The sequence below is a fragment of the Natrix helvetica genome, assembly GCF_964273705.1.
Source record: "Natrix helvetica genome assembly, chromosome: 8".
NCBI classification, from domain to species: Eukaryota; Metazoa; Chordata; class Lepidosauria; order Squamata; family Natricidae; genus Natrix; species Natrix helvetica.
In genome coordinates, this window is record NC_138559.1 from 25,759,880 (window position 1) to 25,785,406 (window position 25,527).

The following is a 25,527-nucleotide window of genomic DNA, read 5'->3' on the forward strand; positions in this document are numbered from 1 at the left end:
TATCTTAAAAGTTGCCGAGTTTGAGAAACTCTTTTTCCCAACTCGGAAGAAAACTAGAAAATGTGACTCTTACAACAATTGCATTTGGATCAGGATGATGAGCCTCAGAGCTCTTTAGCAGGAAAACAATGAACTGGGCCTGGGGAATTCTGGGAATCGAAGTCCATGGGTCTTAAAGTATTGAGAAACACAGATTTTCATGGAAGATTTCCTTTTGTCCATGACTTTCTCTCTATCTATTTTAAAATTTTTATTTTTTCCCCTCCTATACATTCACAAATATACATTCTCCTGAGTACTATTGATATTCGTGTGTTATCTTTTAACATTTGTCACAATTCCTTTAGAGATTTAAAAATATAATCGGGGGTTGCTTTCTTGCCACCCCTTACATCCATCTTATTTTACAACAACCCTCCTCCTCCCATCCTCCCATCCTCCCAACTCTACCTTCTTCTTTCATCTCCTTCCTCTTTTCTTCTTCCCTTCCCTCTCCCCCACTCCTCTTTTCTTCTTCTTCCCCTTCCGACCCTCTCTCCTACTCTTACTTCCCCTCACTCGCTTCCTCTCCTTTTCCCTTTCTTCTTTCCCTCTCCTTTCTCCCTCCTTCTGTTGTTGTGTTTATGTATTTTCTTCGTCACTCTGATGGATTTTCGGGGTGGGATTTGACTTTTTCTCTATGCTTGAGCCCCTCACCCTCCCTCCATCCTTCCTCTTCTCCTCCTGACCCATCCCAGGGACATCCAGACAGGATGCACATCCACACCCCTGCTCGGGCGTCCTGCTTGCGTTGCTCCAACACAGCAAGTCCATTCCTTCCTTTGCCATGTCGTTTTTGGCAAAGCCTCTCATTTCCTTTGCAAGTTTGGGAGGAGGAAAGACAGAGAGGGAGGGGGGAGGGAACCAGGGGTGGGGGGAGAAGGCCGGCTGCCGGAGCTCACTAGAGGCCCTCAAGCAGCCAGCTGGCCGGTTGGAAAGTCTGTTCCTCCCGGGGAGAAGCAAGCAGAGAGAGAAAAAACCCAGAGCAAAACTAGGTAAGGGAAGAATCTCCCATCATCTCTATACATGTGCAAGGAAGACCTTCAACGCTGCTGGGTCTGGAGGTCCCTTTTCCACCCCATCCTGCCTCTCTTGGGGTGCCTGGGGGGGGCTCTTTCCTAGTTGGGGGCTCTGGATTGCAGAGTCCATCATTCCCAGCCAATCTGGTCGGGAAAGACGGGAGCCTAGCTCGGCTGGATTTCCTTTGGATAGGAGGGTCCTCTGGTGGGGGGGGGCAGGGGGCACGGCCTTGTTACACACACACACACACACACACAGAGAGAGAGAGAGAAAGTTTGCTGATTGGACATTGGAAGTAGTCCTTGATTGGAAGTCTGGCTGGCCAAAATGCATCCCTGGGGGAGGGGGGGTGGATTAAACAAGGAAAGTAAATGCAGGAGAAAGGAGACTTCTGGTATTTATTTTGCCCTTAAGTATGAAAGGATGGGGGCTGTTGAGAGAAAAAATATGCCCCTCCACCTGTAGGGCCCGCCCGTTGTCTCTCCCCACCCCAAAAAATAAGAGATTCCAATCTTACCCCTTTCTGACATTCCTTTCATCGGCTCCTTAACCTGAAGAACAACTTAAGGGCACCTGTTGAATTTTCCTCCCATTTTCTTAGCATCCTCATCCTCCCCTCCCTGCAAGGTAGGACCTGGGGTGAGAGAGACTAAATTAGTCAGCCCAAGGATGATTGGAAGGAAAACCACAGCTTTCTTGCTCTCTTTCTTTCTTCTTCTCTTTCTCCCTCCCTCCCTCCCCCTCCCTCTTTCTTTTCTGGTTTTTCAGGACTTTCTGATTTTTCTTTGAAGACATTTAACTTCTCATTCAAGGAGCTTCTTCAGCTCTCTTTCTCTTTTTTCTTTTTCTCTTTCCTTCTTTCTTCCCTCCCTCCCTTTTCTTTCTTTCTTTCTTTCTATCTATCTCTATCTATCTCTATATCTATCTATCTATCTCTATCTATCTCTATATCTATCTATCTATCTATCTATCTATCTATCTATCATCTATCTATCTATATCTATCATCTATCAATCAATCAATCTATCTATCTATCTATCTATCTATCATCTATCTATCTTCTGATTTTGATTTATTTGCTCTCATCTCAGTATCTGGAGTCTTCCTCAGCTGCTATCAGGAACAAGAGCTGATTCTTTCCTGCCAGCCAACTCTTTTGCTTCTTGTGCCTTGCAAAGCAAACTCAGCACAGGAAATGCAGACATACGAAAGCCCCCGGAGGATGCCAGAGTTTGCAAGGAAGAGATCACGTGTAATTTGGGGGGGGGAGTTGAATCACATCTCCACAGAGCCCCCACCCTCACCCTGATCGGTCCTGATTGTCTGAAAGGCGTTTTTGGAAAGGGGGGCTGGGGTTCAGTTTCCTCTTCAAACTTTTTGCAAGTTTCAGTGTCTGGATTAATTTGTGCCAGGAGAAGCACTGGTAGAAATCTGGCGTGACAGGAAAGTCTTTAAACTCCAATCTGGAGGAGGAGGGGATGATCTCCTCCTTTTAAAGGAAAAGACACTCTGTGCACGTCTAGTGGAACTCTCCTTTTCCTGATGAATTCATCAGAAACTCTCCGTAGCCGATTAATTTATCTTTTCTTTTTTTAGCAAAAACCGATGCATTCAGATATGCAGAAACTGTGCTCTTTCCTTGCGCCCCACTGCAGCTTTGGAAAAAAGGAATGGTTGTTTTTCCACTGATGGGACAAACTCCCCCCCCCCCACTCTCTCTCTCTCTCTCTCACACACACACACACACTCACTGCTCACTTTCACACACACAAACACACAACTGTGACACCTGGATGCTAAACCACGCCTATCTCTCACCCTCTTCCAATTTCCAATAGCAGCAGGCAGGGCTAATCCTAAAATTAGGAGGCTTGGTTGCAAAAGTGATCGGACGACACACGGACCCCGGGGTTGATCTAGATGACCTTTAAGGTACCCAACTTTGTGATTCCCTGATTTTTCAGGCCTCAGGAACATGGAGCAGACGCGCTTCCTCTTCCTTTTCTTCCTCCCCCTGGCCAAGGAGGCGGTTCTGTTGGAAGACAACAAGATCCCCAGCTTGTGCGCAGGGCAGCCGGGTGTCCCCGGCACCCCTGGAATTCACGGCCACCAGGGTTTGCCCGGACGGGATGGCCGCGATGGACGAGATGGGGCTGCAGGCCTGCAGGGAGAGAAGGGCGAAATTGGCCCTCCAGGTAAGGAAAAGTGATGGAAATCATTTAAGGATTCTGGGGCAGAATAACTTTTGATTTCTCCAAATCTCAGCAAGGCCCAATGTTAAAAAGGTAAAGGTTCCCCTTGCACATCTGTGCTAGTCGTTCCCAACTCTAGGGGGCGGTGCTCATCTCAGTTTCAAAGCCGAAGAGCCAGCGCTGTCCGAAGACGTCTCCGTGGTCATGTGGCCAGCATGACTAGACATCAAAGGCGCACGGAACCTGTTCCTTTCCCACCAAAGGTGGTCTCTATTTTTCTACTTGCATTTTTTACCTGCTTTCGAACTGCTCGGTTGGCAGAAGCTCTGACAAGTAACGGGAGCTCACTCCGTTATGCGGCACTAGGGATTCGAACCGCTGAACTGCCGACCTTTCTGATCCACGAGCTCATTAAGGGGGAGGGGGGAATGAGTGAGAAAAATATTATTCATCAGCCCAACTTTTCCTGAATTGGGCTCAAGAAACAAGAATGTCGTCACAGGTTTCCAACATATGAAAGAGATTTCAAAGGAATCTGGGACAAGCGTCAAATTTACTACATTCCGAGAGCCAGAAAAAAAAGGACGTTAAGTGTCTCCCAGGTAAATAAAAGGGAAACAAACACAGGAAGAGATTAAAGGACGAATGCAAATCATTTTTTAAAAATCGATAGTAACACATAGAGAATTGCATTGGCAAACACCATGAGGTGGAGAGGTGTCTGCACAGGGAAATCAAAGCAGCAGGAGGGGGTGGGGTGGGGGTGCATGAATGCACAACTGAACACCCCCCCCCTTTTCTTTTAAAAAAATAAAGAGGTGGGAGTTCAGGTATTCAATCATGAGTATATGGTCTTGACTCTTCTGAACTCTGTGGAGGAACTTCATTTGATGTTACAGACTCGGGTTAAATATGTGTTGCAATTGCTATTCAACCTTCATAGTCTTTCCTTTCTTCCTTCCTTCCTTCCCTCCCATATCTTTCTCTTTCTCCTTCCTTCCTTCCTTCCTTCCTTCCTACTTTCCTCTCATTCCCATCTCCTTCCTTGTCTCTATGTTCTCCTTCCTTCATTCCTATCATTCTCATCTCTCCTTCCTTCCCCTCCTATCTTTCTCCTTCCTTCCTCTCATTCCCATCTCCTTCCTTCCTTCCTCACATTCCCATCTCCTTCCTTCCTTTCTTTCCCTGTCTTTCTCCTTCCTTCCTTCCCTACCTCCCTCCCCTATCTTTCTCTTTCTCCTTCCTTCCTTCCTCACATTCCCATCTCTTTCCTTCCTTCCCTTATCTCTTTCTCCTTCCTTCCTACTTTCCTCTCATTCCCATCTCCTTCCTTCCTTCCTTGTCTCTATGTTCTCCTTCCTTCATCCTATCATTCCTATCTCCTTCCTTCCCCTCCTATCTTTCTCCTTCCTTCCTTCCCCCATGTTTAACCCTCCATTCTTGCTCTCACCTTCGCTCTGCTTTTACTTTTTCTCCCCGCAGGACTGATGGGCGCCCAAGGGGAGCCAGGCAGCCCCGGCACCAATGGGCTCCCGGGGGAGAAGGGGCCCCAGGGGGAGTGTGCGGTGGCGCCCCGTTCGGCCTTCAGCGCCAAGCGCTCCGAGTCCCGCAGCCCGCCGCTGCCCGATGAGCCCATTGTCTTCGACATCGTCCTGATTAACGAGCAAGGCCACTACGACGGCAACACCGGCAAGTTCATGTGCGAAATCCCGGGGTTGTACTACTTCGCCGTACACGCCACTGTCTACCGGACGAGCCTCCAGTTCGACATTATGAAGAATGGCAAGTCGGTCGCCTCCTTCTTCCAGTTCTACGGCAACTGGCCCAAGCCGACCTCCTTGTCCGGAGGGAGCCTGGTGCGGCTGGAGCCGGAGGACGAGGTCTGGGTGCAGGTGGCAGTGGGCGAGTACACTGGCTTCTACTCCAGTGTAAAAACAGACAGCACCTTCACCGGGTTCCTTGTCTACTCCTACTGGCAAAACTCCCCTGTCTTTGCCTGAGAGGAGCCCAGGAAATGCCGCCATCCTAAAGTCCCACCTCCTGGCCCTGGTTTGCATCGACAGCCCCAAGATCCTTCTTGAGTGGGGGGTGGGGGGGTGCAACACCCTTGATCTGACCCCATTGAGACAAGGAGATTAGGAGGGGGTGGGTCTCTATTAATTCCTGGTGGCCCGGACCACTGCCAAGAAGCCCATACTTTTCTCCAGTATCCATGAAATTTAATTTCCAATCCTTCTCTGGCCAGGAGGCTCCTTCCTGATTCCATAGTTTTTCTATGGGGAGAAATCCTCACGATTATGATTATGAAAACCCCCTGGTGACCAAAGAGAGCTTTGCCCTCTGAACCCCAGGGGTACGGATGGCCCTCTCCAAATGCTTTGGTTGTGAGAGGGCCAAAAGGTGCCCATGAGAAAAATGATAGAAGATGTAATGTAGGTGATTCGTATTGATGGTGGTGTTGGTGTTAACAATTCAGTTGGGTCCTTGGATGATTCGATGGGCCAAGATTCTCCACATCTTCCGATCTTGCTGTTCTGACCCAGACTTCCTTAAAAAGCAAGAAGCAGAGTCTTGGTCCCGACAAAACCTCTTTTATTTGCACGACTGTGAATTCCTTTCATTCACAGTCAGCAAGGCTTAGCAATCAGTCTTTTAGAGGAATATTTATCCACACGCACCTTATCTCGTTTAGAGCGCTACCAGATAACTAGTTTCCATAAGCAGGGCAAGGCAAAACTTGGCACAGAGTCTCTTATAATCACCAACAGGACTTTCCAGACCGAATGAACAAATTGTTTCCTGCAAAAGCCCCCTCCCCATTCGCTCCTCTTTTGTGTCCTCTGGGAGGGGCCAATCACCTCCAAGGTGTGGCTCTACTCCTAAGTCGACCCTGCTTTCTTAGTTGTTCTTGCCTTCTGGCAGCTCTGCGCATGCGCACACTGGGAACAGGCTCCAGCTGTTCCTCTGCCTCACTGATGTCTATCTCCCCCCTCTGCCTCCGACACAGAGCCCCCGCCTGAGTTTCCCTCAGCTCCCAGGACTGGCCCAGGTTCCTCCCCAACCTCCTCACTCTCCGACTCTGCTGCCTGTTCTGCTGGCAGGCCAGAACATTCACATTAAATATACTGAATTACGCTCTGTTTCCATTTAATTGAAAACATCCATGTCAAATGAAGAAGCCAGGAGGTTTTTTTCATCTTGGCTCCACATGTTTTGGAATGCAGTCGCCAGAATGTGAACCAAAGAATTTGGCTGCTGGCCTTGACCAAGGTGCGACCTTGCTTTAAAGCAAAGCTGCATTCACAAAAGACTCTTAACCAAGCCTACACAGCACACAAGCCTTGGTTGGGTTCTGCCTGTCTCTCTTAAGTCTATATGGTTAGTCCTGCTCTGACTGAGGCTTCCCAAGAGCATGAAGCAACTCCTTGTCCCAACAAAAACCCTTTTATTAATTTACTGAATTCTGCTCATTCACATCCAGCAAAGTCTTTCAAGGGAGGATTTTCAATCACAGACCTTCTCTGGCTTGGAGAGCTGCCAGGCTGGATATCTGCAAAACTTGGCCAGGAGTCTTGGAGAGTCAGAAACCAATTAAGCGAACCCCCTTTTATTAATTGACTGTGAATTCTGCTCATTCAGATCCAGCAAAGTCTTTCAAGGGAGGATTTACAGTCACAGACTTTATCTGGCTTGGAGAGCTGCCAGGCTGGATATCTGCAAAACTTGGCCAGGAGTCTTGGAGAGTCAGAAACCAATTAAGCGAACCCCCTTTTATTAATTGACTGTGAATTCTGCTCATTCAGATCCAGCAAAGTCTTTCGAGGGAGGATTTACGGTCACAGACCTTCTCTGGCTTGGAGAGCTGCCAGGCCGAAATCTGCAAAACTTGACAAGGAGTCTCAGAGAGTCGCGAGCCAATGGCCTCCTGCAAACTCCACTCCCCTTTCGCTCCTCTTTTATTTCCTCTGGGAGGGGCCATTCATCGTCCACCTGTGGCCTTCCTCCCAAGTCGACCCCTGTTCTTTAGCTGTTCCCTTCGTCTGGCAACTCTGCTCATGCGCACACTGGGAACAGGCTCCAGCTGTTCATCTGCCTCACTGATGTCTGACTCCGAAGGCAGCTGATAACTGACATACGGCCCTGGCCCCCTCTCTGCCTCCGACACAGAGCCCTCATTCGAGCCTTCCCCAGACTCCAGGACTGGCCCATCTTCCTCCCCAACCTCCTCACTGTCCGAATCTGTCCAGACCACAACAAGTCCACAGTTCTATGTTTTACCACCGAAATGGGTCAATTCAATGCTGACATCAGCCGCGGGGGAGGAGTGGGCCTGTTCCCACATTTTTCTCTCAGTGGGGTCTCACAAGGATCAGACGTGACCATTCTCCTCCCTCCCCTCCAAGATGAAATAAGAGAAACGTATTTCAACTCTCCCCAAAGAGAGGAAGATTAGCAAGTTCCTGCAGTCACTTTTGGTACCGAGAAGATGAACTGCCCATCATTATCTTGGGTTGGTTTCAGGGAGTGGGATTCAGCCGGTTCGCACCGGTTCGGGTGAACCGGATGTTGTAAGGATTGGCTGGCTCCACCCACCCCACACTGCCCCTCCCACGAGTCTCCATGTAGCCCATTCATCATGCCAGGTGAGTGCAGGGCCCAGGAAGAGGCTCTGGGAGGGCAAAAAATGGTCCTCCCGGAAGTGGGCCTGTTTCTGGTCTCCGGAGCCCAGGGTAGGCCATTTTCACCCTCCTGGAGGCTTAGAGGAAGCCTCCAGAGGGTGAAAAACAGGCCTGCCAGAAGTACCGGAGGTTCAAAAATGAACCCATTTCTGGCCTCCGAAGGGCCTCCAAAGCCATATTTGCTGACCCGGAGGCTCGAGAAAAGCCTCGGGAGACTGGAGAGGGTAAAAATGCCTCCCCCCCACCCTGGCCATGGTGCAGGAGGCTGAGTAGGCCACGCTCACCAAGCAACCAGGCAGAAAACTGGTTGCTAACATTTTTCAATCCCACCCCTGGTTGGCTTACATCTTCTGACAGCTACAAGATAAAGACTGGTTCAGATATTAAGTCAAAGTTTGCTTCAACCTCCCTTCTCCCGCGTAAATGTTGGCTGGGGAATTCTGGGAATTGAACTCCACTTGTTTTGAAGTTGTCAAGGTTGAGAAACGCTGGGGTGGCTATCGAACTGACTAGCAGTGCATCCCATAAGCCTCCCATGCAAGCCAATACGGTGTGAAATCTCAGGTTTCGTGATGACATCATCCAAACATTATGCAATCGGTAACTTCATGACGTCCCTTGTTCTCTCCTGCGAAAACCCAACCTTCAGCTGCAGTCCATGCAAGTACAAGAGACATTTGAAGAAAATGTGCTGCATTTTAGCCAAATTTGAAGAAATTGCTCAGAAAGTGGGGGGGGAATGTGTCTTCCCCCACAAGTCGAGGTTTGCTGTAATCGAGCATGGATGTTCTGTCCACTAGGGGGCACCCTGAACTTAAGAGTTGCATTTGATAGCCAAGTTTAACTTTGCAATTAACCTTGTTTTTTTAAACCTTGTACCCAACTTTTTTTTTCCTACAAAGAGATTTAGTCCACTTTTTTTGGTGCAATAAATGTTTCTGTGCACGTCTTCCCCTTCTGTGTCGTTCTCCACTCACCCCACTTCTCACATTTCTTAAAATATGATATAAATAAATGATATAAATAAATTTTAACTGTCTGAAGGAAGCAACAGCAGCTGGGTGAAATCTTTTGGCAGCTGGAGGACGAAGGCCGTTCAATGAATTGGGTGACGTAGCAAAGGGAGTTGAACCCCAACTTTAAAACAAGAATGGGGGGGGTCCAGAAAAACCACGTAAAATCCAAACCACGTACTTCATCGGGTCCATAGCTCCCTTTGTATCATCTGCAAAGCTTGCTTGGTGTTCTCCTCGTCTAATTTCAGTTCCTTGTGCACGTGAGTGTGATTTATATGCTGTGCAAAATCGGCCCCCTGGGCTGCTCTGTGGTCCAAGATTTTGTACAAGGGCAGAAAGCGAGTGACTCAATCTCCCTCTTGAAGGGCATGTTGGAAAAACAGCCTCATCAAAGTCTGCAGCCTCCTCCTGCATGGCTGATGGTTCAGTGTTTTGGCATGAAAATGCATTGTTTCTGGGTGATGAAACATTTTGGCTCTCTGGCCTTGCATGGAGCAGAGCAAGTGAATCTGAGGGCAGAGCTTAAAGCTGATTGGGGTAGGGCTAAGGACGGCGTCCAATGGAATCACACCTAGAGTTCTGCATCCAGTTTTGGTCACCACACTGTAAAAGAGATGTTGAGACTTTGGAAAGAGTGCAGAGAAGAGCAACCAGGATGATTAGGGGGGACTGGAGGCTAAAACATACGATGAACGGTTGAAGGAACTGGGCATGGCTAGTCTAGGGAAGAAAAGGATCAGGAGAGCAGCCATCCAGTATTTGAGGGGCTGCCACAGAGAGGAGGGGGTCAAGCTATTTCCCAAAGCACCCAAAGGCCAGACAAGGAATAATGGATGGAAACTGATCAAGGAGAGATTCAACCTGGAAATAAGGAGGAATTTTCTGACAGTGAGATCAATCAACCGATGGAATAGAAGTTGTGGGAGCTTCCTCCCTGGAGGATTTCAAATCTGCCATCGGTCAGAAATGGTGTCTCCTGCTTGGGCGTGGGGATAGACTAGATGTCCTACAAGTTCCCTTCCAACTCTGTTATTCTGTAATCTGTAATATGAATCGCTTCACTCCAGAGATATGGAGTCCAGAGGTTCAGGAAGGGTTCAAGAGATGGACTGTAGCTGTTTCTGCTCCGGATACTAAACTTTCACATCCCCGGAAATCCTAGAGGGGTGATGGAGATTTAACCTGGTGCAAAGAACATTTCTAAAAGGCTAAACAAGTGTCTAGAGCAGTATTTCTCATGTGGGACTTCAACTCCCAGAATTCCCCTCCCTCGCGGCCAAAGGTTTAGCAGCTCTGGACTACAAGGGACACTTGCAAGTCTTAACAAGTGCCACTTTTCTTTGTGGGATCTCTATTCCTTTTCGGGGGGGGGGAGATATTGGGCTGAAGGCATAGAATTCAATAACATGGGTTTGTTCTTCAGGAGTTTTTCCCCATAGAAAGCTATGCTGGGGACAATCCCTGCCCAAACTTTGCTCTAAAACTTCAAGATCATCCTTCTTTTCCAGTCTGGATTAAGATATTTCCAGTGTGAGAACTTCCATAACGCCAGGGGGAGAAAGGTCCTTTATTTTTAGCACGTGTTTTGCATTCTTGCCCGAAATAGATCTCCTTCGGGCCATTTCCCTAAATCCTCCTGGAGCCTTCCCAGATGTTTGCAGAAGTTTCCCAGTGTTGGCTCGAGGGACAAAGTCTCCGAATTTGAGGGCCACATCTGGGGGTTTTCAGGGAGCTGGGAGGGAAGCTGTGCCGCTCCTACAAACGTCTGGTATCAAGTTACCAAACCAAGCCATCCCGTCCATTTTCAAGGCAGATTTCTGCAACTCCCAGTGGTGGGTTCATTGATCCCAGGGTTTTAGCTCTAGGACACCTCCAGGAAGCTGGCTGAGAGGACCCACCAAAAGCAGGGTTCAAGAAGCTGGAAGGTGGGGGAATTCTGGGTCCATCTGGGTCTATCTGAGTATGTCTACTCTAACGAAGAGAAGGTCTAAGAGGGACACGATAGCATTGTTCCAATATTTGAAGGACTGTCAGAAAGAAGGTGGGGTCAACCTCTTCTCCAGAGCACCAGAAAGCAGACAAGAAGCAATGGATGGAAAATAATCAAGGAGAGAACCGGTCTACAAATAGGTTCGCCATCACGGGTATAGAGTCTCCTGCTTGAGCCGGGGGCTGGACTAGAAGACCTCCAAGGCCCCAACTCTGTTTGTATTCTGCGTCCTGGTTCAGCAGGAATGATCTCCTTGTCGAAGAAAAGCACCCCTCGGGGTCAATGCTGACGAAGGGCCTCTGTCCCGAATGACGTGGGAGTTGCGTCAGGCAGGTTTTTTCAGCAACACAACAAAGAAAGGCTGTGTTTTGTGTCCAGGAGCCTTTGCAGAGCCCATCTCACATCTCACCACACTCACCACACACACACACACACACACACACACACCACCCCATTTAATTCTCAGCCACATTTCTCCCCTCCCTTCCAAACACCCTCTCCCCTGGCTGACCATATCAAGAACAGAAGCAACCAGAATCTAAAAACCTGCAACAAATATTGGAATACGGCACCCAGTTTTGTTTGCCACGATGTAGAAAAGATATGGAGACTCTGAAAAGAGTGCAGAGAAGAGCAACAAAGATGATTAGGGGACTGGAGGCTAAAACATATGAAGAACGGTTGCAGGAACTGGGTATGTTTAGCTTAAGAGAAAGAAGGACTAGGGGAGACATGATAGCAGTCTTCCAATATCTCAAGGGTTGCCCCAAAGAAGAGGGAGTCAAGCTGTTCTCCAAGGCACCTGAGGGTAGAACAAGAAGCAATGGGTGGAAACTAATCAAGGAGAGAAGCAACTTAGAACTGAGGAGAAACTTCCTGACAGTGAGAACAACTTGTCTCAGAAGTTGTAAATGCTCCAACACTGGAAGTTTTTAAGAAGACGTTGGATAACCATTTGTCTGAAATGCTATAGGGTTTCCTGCCTAGGCAGGGGGTTGGACTAGAAGACCTCCAAGGTCCCTTCCAACTCTGCTATTGTATTGTATTGTAAATTGGTACCATACTGAAAATCCTGCCGGTCATACTCACTAACCCTTCAGTTCTAGAACCGCCTGAAATATAAACTTCAGAAGGAGCCAAATTGATATGAACAGTTCTCTTTGGGGAGGAGGGCAGGGAGGTCTGACTTATTCTCCGATCGTTGGAGGGGTGGGATTTTTTGTGTCCAGTCCAAGAGACAGGTCTTCGTTTCCAACACCTGAAAAAGTTGGTGGCCTCAATCCATGCATGAAGTCCACTGGGTTGATACAGACTCATCTCTTTGCGTCCAGCCTTGTGGCTCAGCTGCTTTCTCCTAGCCGGGGAAAGCCTCATTAGCTTATTCCCTTGTTTTGGGCTTGGAGGGATCCCCCCATCCTCATTTAGAGATTAGGGGGCAAGAAGATGCCCCAAAGCAGGGAGAGATTCAGCTTGGCATCTGCTGCCTTGAATTGCTAACAGACCAACGGAGCTGAAAGGACCACCTTCCTCATTAAAACAGCCACCTGCTCTTGTCTCGGCCATCCTCCCTTGACGACCGCCGGGTCTCCGATTCTGCCAAACAAAGAGAGCACGTTTGAAGGGGGGGGGGGGAGATTGACAGGGGAATAAATTAGGCGGGTACGCAGGGGAGACAAATGGAGCAAGACTCCCAGCTCAGCTCTCTATTAAATGAGACATTACTTTTTGGTGGGGGGGGGGGGCGGACACAAAGCAACAGGCATGGAATTCAAACGTTGGCACAGAGTTTTGGGCAAATTGTGTGATTCTCCACCTCTGTCAACAGGGATGTCTGCAGGGTAGTGGGTCAAAACGTCAATATAATCACAATCATGTGATCCGAGCCCCCTTTCGACATGACATTAAAATTGCCGACGGCCAGCAGGCTGTCCCTTCTGCAAGCCTCGTTGGAAGTTCTCAAGAACATTTTGAGAGCTGCGGCTACAAGTTGGTAGAAGGTGGATTTGATACCTTCGTGGTTACTCCCATGGGGTTACCTGGTTTTTACAAGTTCTGGCAAGGCAGGACAAGGCGTTTCGTTTAACGCTAATAATTCTGCAAGACAGCAAGGGCTGAGAAATCAAAAGTTGGAGCAAAGTCCCCCAAATTCCCTCAGGAAGCACCAATATTTGAACAAGGATTTCCGCCTGGGTCTCTCTGATCCCATTCCCACAAGGGAACTCCTCCTTGTGTCACTGTTGAGAGGCCCAGCTGCACATCTTCTTTCGTCCCAGGAGAATATATGTATCTTGGGCAGCTTTGAGGGTTCTCAACTTTTCCTGTGTTAAAACCAGCAAGGGAAAACTCTGTGGCTAGTTTACTCCGCTCGTAACATGTGCAAATGTTGAGGAGCTCATTTATGGCTCTTCCAGGTCTGCTGAAACCATTTGTGGTGGATCTGCAAGAGAAGACTGCCTGAGAAATGGGAAGGGGTCAAGTTCTCACTCGTCTTCCTGCCCCAGATGGTGCAGGAAACCCCTTTTTTATCCTTTTCAAGATATGTTCCACCACTTGTTCTGAGGATGATTGGCTATTTAATGGCTGCTTTGTGCTCCAGAATTGAAAGCCCAGAACTTTCCCCAAAAAGGATCTACATGTCAGGATCTATCAGTACATTTCTGCCTCTTGTTCCTTGTAGAGCAACCAAGCAATGAGTAAACATTGCAATAGGGTTGCTGGGAAAGAAAAATATTTAATTTTCTCTCTGCAGGATATTAGTGTTGACTTGGAACAAATGGGCAGCTGGTGAACATTCAGGCATTAAGTGACTTCATCTGTCATTTCTGCATGATACCAACCAACGATTCACAAGCATCAGCAGAACAATGTTACTGCAGTCAACAGCTTCAACCCATCCATAGTTTCTGTTCTGACCGAGGCTTCCCAAGAGCATGAAGCAAACTCCTTGTCCCAACAAAAAGCCCTTTTATTAATTGACTGTGAATTCTGCTCATTCACATCCAGCAAAGTCTTTCATGGGAGGATTTACGGTCACAGACCTTATCTGGCTTGGAGAGCTGCCAGGCTGATCTCAGCAAAACTCAGCAAGGAGTCTCAGAGAGTCAAAAACCAATGAAGCGAACTAATGGTCTCCTGTAAACTCCACTCCCCTTTCGCTCCTCTTTTATTTCATCTGTGAGGGGCCATTCATCATCCAGCTGTGGTCTTACTCCCAAGTCGACCCCTGTTCTTTAGCTGTTCCCTTCGTCTGGCAACTCTGCGCATGCGCACATTGGGAACAGGCTCCAGCTGTTCCTCTGCCTCACTGAATGTCTGACTCTGAAGGCAGCTGATAACTGGCATACAGCTTTGGCCCCCTCTCTGCCTTCGATGCAGAACCTTCATCAGAGCCTTCCCCAAACTCCAGGACTGGCCCATGTTCCTCCCCAACCTCCTCACTGTCTGAATCTGCAGCCAGTTCTGCTGGCCGCTGGCGGGCCACAAGTTTCCCCATCTTCTTCTCACCACTTCTCAATGTTGATCCCTTCCTTCTCTCCGTCCCCCAATTGAGTCAGGATCTACTCAGATCCAAGTAAATGGAAACATGTAACATCCTTCTGCGCTCTCAAATGTTCAGTCTCAATACCAGTGAGATGTTGGCTGACGCATCTTCTTCCGTGGTCCTCTCCTGTGAAGGTCTGAAGGCATTCTTTCTCTTCCCACTTCTTGGGCATGGAGAGGGCAGCAGTCTGGCGATGTCCAGCATATCCAATGCCCATAAAAATGGGCAAAGCTTTCTTGCACTGGGCAGGTCACTAACTTGATTTTGGCCACGGTGTATGGACACCCTGTTTTGGTCTCTGCTACGGCGAAACAAGACCGGAAAACAGAAGGTCCAGGAAGAGCATCTTCAACAAAGCTGTTTCCAAAAATTAGCCAAACAGGCTACAGTGTTGACCATCTCATCCATTTGCAGGTGACCTGGGAAGCATCCACAGTGGTTATACGCCATCATCAAAGCAACCTCATTGCTTACAGCAAACGCAACCTTGGCTCAAAACTGAGGGCCAAGTTCGGCTTTACAGCTGCTGGAAATATAGCCACGAAGAGAGTAGCAGGGAAATTTGGAAACCCCAGCAGTGATGGTCACCCGTTTGCAAGACGCCGTCTAGGATAAACAGACACACAAGGCAAAAAAAAGAAGCAATGTTTTGTTGCATGCGGCTCAATGTTCTTGATCTAGTGCCAAATCAGATATGTTGTGAGGATCGTTTTACAATCTCTTGTTCCCACAAGTTTGAAAGGGTTATTAAAAAAAAAAGTCAATTCCACTGGGACTAGAACATGTTCTACCCTCCATTTATAAATAGACACAGATATGGAATAAGGAAGAGGAAAGAAAAAAAAGTATTTGAACTTGTATCTCCCCCCCCCCCCCCCAATGTAATTTTTTCCCAAAAAGGGACCTTCAGCTGGATGAGAAAAAAAAAGGAGGGATGTTTAGGGAAAGACTGCAGTGAAGGAAAACGACCTTACGCTGCCCAGCACAAAGACAATTTCCTCCTCCAGATTTCCCTTGCTCTGGCCGGGTCACTCATGGAAATTTATGCAGATTATGGATTGCTGGTGCTGTGGAGGGAGAATTAATTGCACGGCTGAACTGACTGGTGTTTGGAGGAAGGAGGCTGCAGTGGTACAAAATTAGGGCTGAAATATTTTGCTGCTCAAAGGACAAAATAGTTCCCTCCCTGCAGGGATAGAGAAACACACACACACACGAGCACACTGGAAACTAAATCTTCAAACCTTGATTGGTGGTTCAGTGATATTGTTCTGTCTTATACATCATGCTAAGCTTCAGGTAGCAACAGCACTCCAACATCTTGCTCAAGCAGAAGAACCTACATCATTTTAGATAAATGGTTGTTCAATCTCTTCTTAAAAACCTCCAGTGTTGGAGCATTTACAACTTCTGGAGGCAAGTCGTTACCCTGATTAATTGTAGTTAAGCGTCAGGAGATTTTTCCTTAGTTCTAGGTTGCTTCTCTCCTTAGTTAGCGCTCCAAGGTGGCCTCTATCTCTTGCCAAGGGTGTTCAACAAACTGTGTTTTCTCTGGCAGAAAGTGGGTGATTCTGTTGAAGATAAGCAGGATCTGTTTCGTTGTGGTCTTGTAATCATCTTTAGGAAATTTCCAGAGCAGTTCAGGAGGTCATTAGCCAACCACATGGCTCTTTATGGAATATCAGTGAGGGCACAGAGGCATATTTCGAAAGGACACACTGTTCCATCACAAACCATAAATGAGGGTTGTCTTGGATGTGTGTTGATTACCTCAACATGTCTCAAAAGTTCTTCTCATGTCCGGTTCAGATTCTTTAATTTAAGATGAAACAGGTCAGACACCACATCATTATTATTATTTTTGCTTGTCACTTTTCATTTTGATGGCTGAACACAGCAAAGAGGGGGCAAAAACATGAAAACTCCCTTCATTCTTCCAAAAGTTGATATCATCAGATTAGAGAGAGGGAACTGGGGAAGAATGCAACCCAGTTCAGCAAACGACTTAAAAGTGTAATCTTCCACATGTTAAATTTATGTTTTACCAACAAAGAAATAAAGGGGCAAAAGTGACTGTCTGATAGACTGTTTCCACTGGAGAAAAAACACATTTCATCTTCAATGTTTCTCAATTCAGGCAGGTGATTTTAAAACTTTGCTAAAGGATAAGCTCAAATGTTTCCACCGGTTGAGTGTGCGTTTTTAGTGTTCACCAGCATCCCTCCCCCCCACTTATCTTCGAATCCCACTCAGCTTGGTCTGGTGGAGAATTTCAGTGACTGTCAGGCCTACAGCCATCTTTTCTTTTGGATCTTTGGCCTGCCACACTTTCTATTATTCTACTATGCATTTTCTATTGAGGGAAAATGGGAGGGGGGATTGTATGGAGTTAAATGATATGTAGCCATAACAAAATTCTTTCTAGAAAGCCAAGGTCATCCTTTGTCTTTCCACCTCTGCACCTGACCGGAACTAGATGGGTGGAACTGCCAGCATGGCAGTGGGAGATTGGACTATGGGATGGACTTGTGGGTGTGGGGGCAAGATCTTGAACTTTCAACTGGGTGGGGGAAACCAGGAAGCTTTCAGATTCGGGTTTTCCCAGATGTGCCAACATGGCTCTCTGAATAAATTGGAACATTGAGCAATACTTTGTCTTGGACTCTGGTTTACTTTTGGATGCTATTTGGAAGTCTGACACTCACTTGACTTTGTTCTTGCCATCTTGGCCGAATTTTGCAGAGACTTTCAGGGGCCACCTCACCCATCATGATCTGGTCTGACTGGATTATAGCTGTGCTTCGAATAGGATTTTCCCTTTTTAGAAGCAATTACTGGGATTTAACTCAGAGCAGCACCTGAGATAGAAATAGCATTTAGACGTGTATACCGCTTTATAGTGCTTTCACAGCCCTCTCTAAGTGGTTTACAGAGTCAGCCTATTGCCCCCAACAATCTGGGTCGTTTTACCCACCTCGGAAGGATGGAAGGCAGAGTCAATTTTGAGCTCGGTGAGAATCAAACTGCCGAATTGCAGGCAGTAATGCATTGTAACCACTGTGCCACTACGGCTCATACAGATACAGTAAAAAGACCCTCCCTTTCAGTTAACAGATTAGGGGTTAAATCCAGGAATGTGGAAGACCAACCTCAAAGCTTCATTCAGATGCTCGAGCCTTTTGAAATAAGGGATACTGACATTGCAATCCCCAGTAGCTACAGAAAATGAATTTCCTTCGATATGATCAAGTTACCAAATAATTGAACTAAAGCTGCTTTAATGTACTTTAGATTTGCCTTCCCTAGCTGTGTTTGATTCATGGCCCATTTTATAGGAATCCAGTACTTGGGATTTGCTCAACAAATCATAGCTTAGATGACTGCCAGAAGTTCCCGAGTGAGTTGCCCAGGGCTGATCTTTCAACCTACTTGGGATTCCCACGCATTTTCCAAGCCACGTTCTTCCTGCAACTCCGTTTGGCCCGGAAAGCATAAAGAACTTCCCACACGTTTAGAAATTAAAAGGGACCCAGGGAGTGTTGTCTCCTGCAAAATAAATAAATAAATAAAAAGAGTAGCAGAATATATTTTCTGAAAAAAAGCTTTTTTTTTTAATTGGTCTTTACATAACGCGAAGTTCACCCAAGCAACCAAGTGGTCCCTCCAAAGAGGCAGTCGGATTGCGAGAACACGACAACGCACAGGAAAGGGGTTCGGAATGGATAGCAGTTTGGACAAGGCACAGATCAGGAGCAAGCGGCCAGCCTCTTTATACAAGCAGTGCAGGCACTTCCGCTGTTAAAACTACGCTTTATCTCCTCCTCTCTCCCAACTTTCCCTCAACGGTCGGCACTCTGGAATTACCTGCACATGATGAAACATCCACAGACTGAGTCAAACCAGAAACAACGTCCTTCAGAGACGGGTGGGACAGGCGAGGAAGAATATATTTTATTCTAACTTCTCTTAAATCCTCAAGTACAGATCAGGACGTGCAAAGCCTTAAATCTTCAAATGTAAAAAACAAACAAAACAGAGGACGCTCTTCTTAGTCTGCAGGGAAAAAGGACTGGATTAAAACAACAAGGTATATCCTCAGCCCTGAACCCAGGTAAATTCAGGAGGATGGTTTAGCACACCCTCCCAGGTCTAGTAATCTAAATCTTTGGGCTGTCCCAGGTGGGGCGCTAGAAGTCTTTAAAGTAGAGGCCTCCAAACGTGGCAATTTTAAAGACTTGTGGACTTCAACTCCCAGACCAGCATGGCTGGCTGGGGAATTCTGGGCGCTGAAGTCCAAAAGTCTTAAAGTTCTGAAGTTCGGAGACTCCTGTTTTAAACCATCACCTCTACTTGGCTCCTGGATGGTGAAGGTCTGTTCAGAGCCTTTGTCTTTAAATTATAGGAAGCATTCACAAAAAGCACGAGTGCTGTAAAAAAAAGAGCAGATCCCCTTTTGCATCTGGAAGCTGTACGGCCTATTTTATTTACTTTATTAATCCCCCGGTTATGTCTCTGGATTCCGCCTGCTGCTATTCACACTGGATTTTTCCTTCTCTGACCTGGAGAGATCCTCCTTTGCACGCATACAAACAGGCCTTCAGCCCTGCCAGCATTAAGGCACTCAAGTTTAGCAATCGGTCAATTCCCTCCCTTTTACCCCTCCAGCTCCGGAGAATCCTGCAGCTTCCCCCAAACATAAAAGGAACTACGTTAGTTCTCAGCTACAAGTTAAGCACTGCTTTGCCAATTTAATTCTAAGGTTTAAAATCAGATTAGAAAAACAAAACAGCAGAAGACTTTCAAGTAAAGCAAAATTAAAAACCAGCGTAAGATGATGGCTGGGGTTTTCATGTCTCCCTGGCTGCAGATGAAAAATAAAACCGTGAATAAAAATAGCTCCTCCTTTTGTTTTGAAGGGAACAAATGGTTCAGGTAGGTGGGAAATGTTGCCAAGATTGGTCAAAGGACAGAGGCTGCGATCCTCATCCACCTGTAGCCAGAGAGACGCAGACCGCAGCAAATTACACTTTATACAATGTTCCTCTTGCAAATTGATGGCAAATCTTCTCAAGAGAGAGAGATTTCTCCCTTGAAATTTGGATGGCACACATGATGCCCTTCAAAGCCTGCTGTCGAGAATGTTTACAGCTGACTTCAACTTCCCCATCTAGCAGGATAGGATCTCTGAGTTTTGTTTTGTTTTTTTAATGCTGGAAAAATCTGTTTTGTGCAAAGGCAAGTTTAGTGCCCTGAGGGCTTTGGACTTGAATTGGGCAATCTCCAAAGATATGCCAAGCAACATCTCAAAAAGGGGAGCTGCGATATGCATTATTCAAGAGAGACGCTGAGCCCTGCTCCCCCTCCCCCCAGCCTGTGTTAACAACAACAGCCGACTTTTCCGCAGGGAGTCTCGGCCTTCTCGGCAAACCTTCCTGGAAAAGAGACGCTTCTTAAAATCAGCAGGGTTGGATTCCAAGGAAAAAAAGGTGCCACCTTCTCAAACCTCTGCTCTGTGGAGGCTGCTGCAATTCAACCCATTTGCACAGCTGGGATCCAGCCACTTGAAGCTGCGGTTTCAACCAGGTTCCACTTAGAGGCGGAACAGCTATCAATAATTCAGCCGTTTCCAAAAAAAATAAAAACAGAAGAAAGATCTTCAAAATTTCAGCCTGAACATTTTTCTTTCCAATTCAAACATTACAGAAACAACAACTGATTCTACTAGATGGGTGCACTTAATCGCCTGACAATTGGTGCACTCAAGGCTGGCCTTCCAGGCAGTCCTGTGGATATTTAATGACTGCCTCTGAAAAGAACAATCTCTCTTTGCCCAAGCAAACCACTGTAATCACAACCGCCTTCTTTTCCTTAAAATTGCCCATACAGGGTCTGCAAAAGAGGCATCTAACTTTGGTCGCTTGTGGACCAAGCGTGGAATTGGTCCACAAGCGACCAAAGTTCCAGAATTCCCCAGGCAACAAGGTTGGACACCTCTGATTGACAATGTCTCCTTAGAAGCCTCAGCAATTCTGCTTTCTGGAATTAAATTATGACATCTAGAACTTACTTCCCCATGTTCTAAAACCCAGTCGAGACTAGAAATCGTAAAAAGCCTTTTCACTGGTCTAAACCATCAGTTTCATTTTAACCTTCCACTGCTACTTAGAGCCATTTGCTAGCTAACAAGACTATAGTTGTATTATTAGATTCCCAAAATTATCCTCAAAAGAGGGAAGAAGGGAATTGAGAGTTGTGCAATAGAGCTGGAATGTACTATTTTGCATAGGTAACCTGTGGAAATTGCATGCCAGTGAGTGGAATACGATCTTCCTTAAGTGTAATAAGCTCCTCCATGAAGCACCTATGTGCTATTACAGTTTACACATTCGGTGTCCAGCTTATTTTCTCAGGAATCTGGACAAACATACATACGGTCTTGGAAATAATATCTGGACTAATGGTATAAAACTGGACATCGAGATACTCAGTAACAGCTAGAATCTAAAAGGTTAGTTGTGCCTTGTGAAACTGGACAATGCATGGCTGTGATAAATGCACACGAGGTTAACATCCCCTTCGGTGGGTGTCACCAAACCCTTGCAGATCAAGGTTTGGAAGTGTAGACTTCTCTTATTAAGCAGGACTTAATAAAAAGTGTGTTACATGACTCAGGCAATGGTCTACAGAGATCTATAAAACCATCCAGAGGTGAAGTTACAATGAACTTTAAAAAAAATGAAGTGCGTGGCAGGAGACATTCTGACTCCAATAATAAGCGGCAGAATTATCTTACTCCCCTTTTCAGACCTGTTTTATCAGCTATGTCCCCTAAAGATGTCTTTGTCCCAAACACCAATTGATAGAAAACCCAAAATATCAGCAGCTGTGCTTTTTGTACTCTGGATGAAAAAACAGCCATTAGACTCTTTTACCCCCACATCGGAATACAGTGCTTGACTTCGCCACCCACCTCTTCACCACAGGAAGTTTCCCAACTATTAACTGTGATCAGCAACTGGGGTGTTTCCTTTTTCCCCTTATGAAAGCAACAAACCATAAAAACAGAAGTGCAAAGAAACAATTCATAGCATTTTTCAGGTTCCGCTAATTGCAACTAGTGTCCCCTGGAATTTTTTTTAAAAAGGGAGGGGGTGTTAGTAACTCAGTGTTGACACCGAGAGCCTTTACCAACTGTTAGAGGTCCAAAGACCAGAGACCTCTTGTGCTTTAGTAAAAAGCTTCCTCCGGAGCTCACAGGTAGACGTTGAGAGTCTGCAAGATCATTTGTCTGCACAGCGGGCAGTTCCGCTGGTAGATGGCCTGCTGCAGCAAGATCTCAGTGCATCCTTGGCACAGGCAAAGGTGCCGGCAGGGTAGTAAGAGGACCGTCTTGGCTTGATCTTGGCAAATGACACATTTCTTCCGTTCTTCTTGTTCTTTAAGAAGCCGCCACGGGTCGTAGTCTTCTTCCAAAGCATTCAGCTGCTCCTTTTTTGCAGGTTTGGTCTGGGAGACACTTGGTCCTTCCCCCTGAGACTGCTGTGAGCCTGTTCCCAGATCACTGTCCGTTCTGGTCTGGTCCCTGCTGCCTCTTTGGCGGGGACGTGGGGTCCCAGCTGGCCCTTGTCTTCGTGGATACGGTTCTTCCAGAGCCACTCTCTGCCCCACAGCAGCTCCCCCTGCTCTTTCTTGGGCAGCTTCAAGTGCCTGTTGCGGTTCTTGTTCTCCCTGCTGGTTAGCCTCCCAGATGTTCCTGTTCCAACTGAGTACCTCAAGGCCCCAATCTGCCCACCTACGCCAGGTCTGGGAGCTCAAAAGCATCTCCAGGGACAAGAGCACGATGTGATACAGGCGTTGCATGTCCCTGAGCAAGCGGTGGTAGGAAGGCATGGTGTTCAAATAGCCGGCCACTTGGTTGGCCAGGGTCCAAGTCAGCTGAGGGTTCAGGATGAAGATGCTGGTGACAAGAATCGCGGAGAGCAACACCATGCCATACAGGTTGACAAAGAAGACATTGATCAACAGCTTGCTCACTGAGGCCAGGAGATCAACAGCCAGCTGGCAGGGAGTCCACAGGAGAATGGCCGTAGCAATGGCACTGCTGGAGAGGTGGGAGAGAAAGGCAACCAGGAGGTCTGTGATCCTCAGAAAGGGGCCAACTATAGTATCCCAGAGGGCCAGCCCCACGCCAAAAAGGTTCTGAGTCCCAATGAGGCATATGTTGATTATGCTGTTGATGAAGTAAGCCACAAGGCTCATGGCTATGGCGCAGACTTCGCACATCTGCCTCAGAAGTGTCTGGCCAGAGCCAATCAGGTTCCAGAAACCTCGGTGCACAATTTCTTTGCTTCTCAAGCCCAGGTGGGTGAACAGGTGGCCGAGGACTTTCAAGCTCTCCATGCTGGAGCAGAGTCCCCTCAACAAGTTGAGGACAGCGTGCACGGAGCCCAGAGTCAGGTAGTACAAGGCCTCCAGGATGCACAGCACGACCACCAGGATCCCATCCCAGAAATGGCTCAGGCAGGCCACTGTTGCACTGGGCAGGTTGTAAACGAAGGCCAGGAGCCAGATCAAGACGGAGAGGAAGCTGGAAACGAGGAAGAAGTTGATGTCCAGCAGGATGACCAGCAGATCCAACACCAGCCCCATGCCATTGATCACCAGGAACACCAGATCCATCACGGAGCTCTCGAAGAATCAGCCACGGCCAAGAACCAACTGCACAGCTCCGTAAAGGCAGCAGGAAGGAGAGGCGCGTGTGTGCGTTCTGCTCCCCAATTTTGTACTTTAAGGGAGGGAGGAAAAAATGCTTTGGCAACCAAGTCCTGCAAAACTCGTTGCTCCCTGGGCATCAAGGGGCAAACGGGCCGGCCGGTCCAAATTTGGGAGGATGGAAAATTGGACAATTCTTCTCCCCAAAGGAAAGCCAGCACCTCCCGTATTTTTTCTGGAGCAGAGAGTTTCCAGCCCTCACCCCAAATCGAGGCAGGGGAGGGGGTCTTGCAAACCACTAGGCCCCATCCATGGAAGCCAGGGCACAACCCTCCCAATTCAGGGGGGGATGCTTCCACCACCTTCTTCCCCCCCTGGGGGTCTTTCTTGTTGAAACGTATTTGAATAAAAATCTTTCTTTTCTGTCTAGAGAAGCTGCCTTTTAATTCAGTTCAGAGTCGGGGGGGGGGCTTTGCAGCTGATGCCCTGGGTCGGAAAAAAGGGGGGGTTCTTCGAGGGAGGGGCGTTTATGGGAGCAAGAAGGGCGCCCCCCAAAAAACTGAGGAGGGGGTCTGGGTGGGGGAGGGGAGGGCGCGCGGGAATCCCCTCCCCCCGAGGGGGGCGTCCCCCCTCCCACGACGTGGAGCTCGGAAGCCCAGTCCTCAAGGCCGCAGCCTCGTCCCCGGCCTCGCCAAGCGTGGACGGGGTAGGGCTTGCCCGCCGCGAGGGGCGCAAGCGACCACCGCCCCTTCCCTCGGCCGCCACTCCGCTTAACCGTTGGCCTCCGTTCTGTTGGGCGCCGCCATCTTGGAGGGGCGGGAGTCTCGGCGGCCAATCAGCGACTGCAAACCCGAGCGACGTCGCGTTTCCCTTTCGTCATTGGTCCGCGGCGGCTGTTGTTTTCGCTCTTCCCGCGACGCCGATTGGTCCGTTTTGAAAGTCGCCTTCGGGCGGTTGATATCGCTCCGAGGGCGGAGGGAGGGCTGAGGGGCGTGGCTTCTCCAGAGGCGAATGGCGGGAACGAGGAGGTCACGGGATTGGGGGGAAGGGGCGTCCCTCAGCTTTTCCCCGCCCCCGAGGGGGCGGAGCTTTTTTGCATCTTTGGGAGCCCTTAGAAATAATAGCTGAAATAATGAGATTTAAATATAGTGCTTGTTATTTATCTAGTGATATTTTATCCTTCAGCCCTTAGGTCAACTTTAACATAGATTTTAATATATTTTTTTAAGGAGAATATTTTTGTGCACTTTGTTTTGAAATTCTAATTTGCCTAAGACACAGCTTGTTGATCAGAAAGGTCGGCAGTTCAGCGGTTCGAATCCCTAGTACAGGTCTCCTGTATGAGCAGGGGGTTGGACTAGATGATCTCCAAGGTCCCTTCCAACTCTGTTACTTTAAAAAAAATGTAGGAAGGTTTTTGCAAAAGAATATATGTTGTTTTGGAGGGGACCAGGGCACAATTGGAATAAATTCTATATCTTTTACTTGTTATAGTTGAATATAAAGGGGGGGGGGACAGGGTCTCCAGGGGGGTGGGAGGGCACTGTAATATTAGTTTCCCCCCCTTTTTTTTTCTTTTACTGTAATTAGATGTATATATTCTATGTGTTATTTGCATTTTTCAAAAGATATTTTTTAAAAGGCTTTTGCAAAAGAGAAGGCATATATTTTAGCAAAAATTATTTCAGGTTTCAGGCTGTTTTCTCATCCTGTGGAGATTTATTTATTTATTTATTGCCTTTCTGTGAAGATGGGGAAAGGCTCCAGAAATCTTAAACTCGCATTCTCGCTTGGGTCCTGCAAATTTAAAAGCACCCTTTAAACAAATTCTTTATCTATTATTTCCTGGCTTCCCTTCTGATTCTCTGAATTTCTCGCCGTTGAATATCTCACCTTTGCAAGTTTGCATGGTCGATACCTGAATTTAATCGATGCAAGACTAAGCCATCGCCTTCTTAAAAATTCATATTGCACAAAAGGGTCCCATTTAGGGCAACACCTGTGAAGAAAAACTGGATTTTTTCCCCCCAAAAGAAAAGCTCTCCAAACCTTAGACAGCATAGTCCACCTTGGCTTCAACTTTACAACAAGGAAAGGAGTGGACGGGGAGTGTTCAGTGGGAAATATTGAATTAACTCAGCTTTCCTTTTTGCAGAGAACATCTGCAATCTGGGTTTGTTTGCCATCTACTGGACAAGGTGCCCGAAGTCTGATCTCGGGCTTATGCTCTTTGACCTCATGGGCCAGAATGAAAAACCAGCCAATGTTCAATTATTTGGGCTACCTATGAAAAGCTGCAGCCCTCTGAACAGACAGGCAGAAAAGGGCCTTTCCCTGC

At 47.4% G+C, this 25,527-nt stretch overlaps 2 protein-coding genes across 2 annotated transcripts; one reads left to right on the forward strand and one right to left on the reverse strand.

Moving 5' to 3' along the window:
* The first annotated feature begins 918 nt into the window (after positions 1–918).
* Positions 919–6,385, forward strand: C1QTNF5 (C1q and TNF related 5). Its single transcript, XM_081960900.1, has 3 exons — positions 919–1,034; positions 3,024–3,254; positions 4,734–6,385. The coding sequence occupies exons 2-3, from the start codon at positions 3,035–3,037 to the stop codon at positions 5,249–5,251; spliced, it is 738 nt and encodes a 245-aa protein (XP_081817026.1). The 5' UTR covers positions 919–1,034; positions 3,024–3,034; the 3' UTR covers positions 5,252–6,385.
* An 11,685-nt stretch (positions 6,386–18,070) lies between these two features.
* RNF26 (ring finger protein 26) lies at positions 18,071–24,090 on the reverse strand. Its single transcript, XM_081961169.1, has one exon. It carries the CDS (start codon positions 23,154–23,156, stop codon positions 21,729–21,731), a length of 1,428 nt encoding a protein of 475 aa, XP_081817295.1. The 5' UTR covers positions 23,157–24,090; the 3' UTR covers positions 18,071–21,728.
* Between the last annotated feature and the right edge of the window lie 1,437 nt (positions 24,091–25,527).

Bases quoted from the DNA above. Each gene is read 5' to 3' on its own strand.
- C1QTNF5 (XM_081960900.1), top strand. From the start codon at position 3,035: ATGGAGCAGACGCGCTTCCTCTTCCTTTTCTTCCTCCCCCTGGCCAAG. The intron at 3,255-4,733 runs GTAAGGAAAAGT...TTCTCCCCGCAG, and splicing joins GGGCGAAATTGGCCCTCCAG to GACTGATGGGCGCCCAAGGG.
- RNF26 (XM_081961169.1), bottom strand. From the start codon at position 23,156: ATGGATCTGGTGTTCCTGGTGATCAATGGCATGGGGCTGGTGTTGGAT.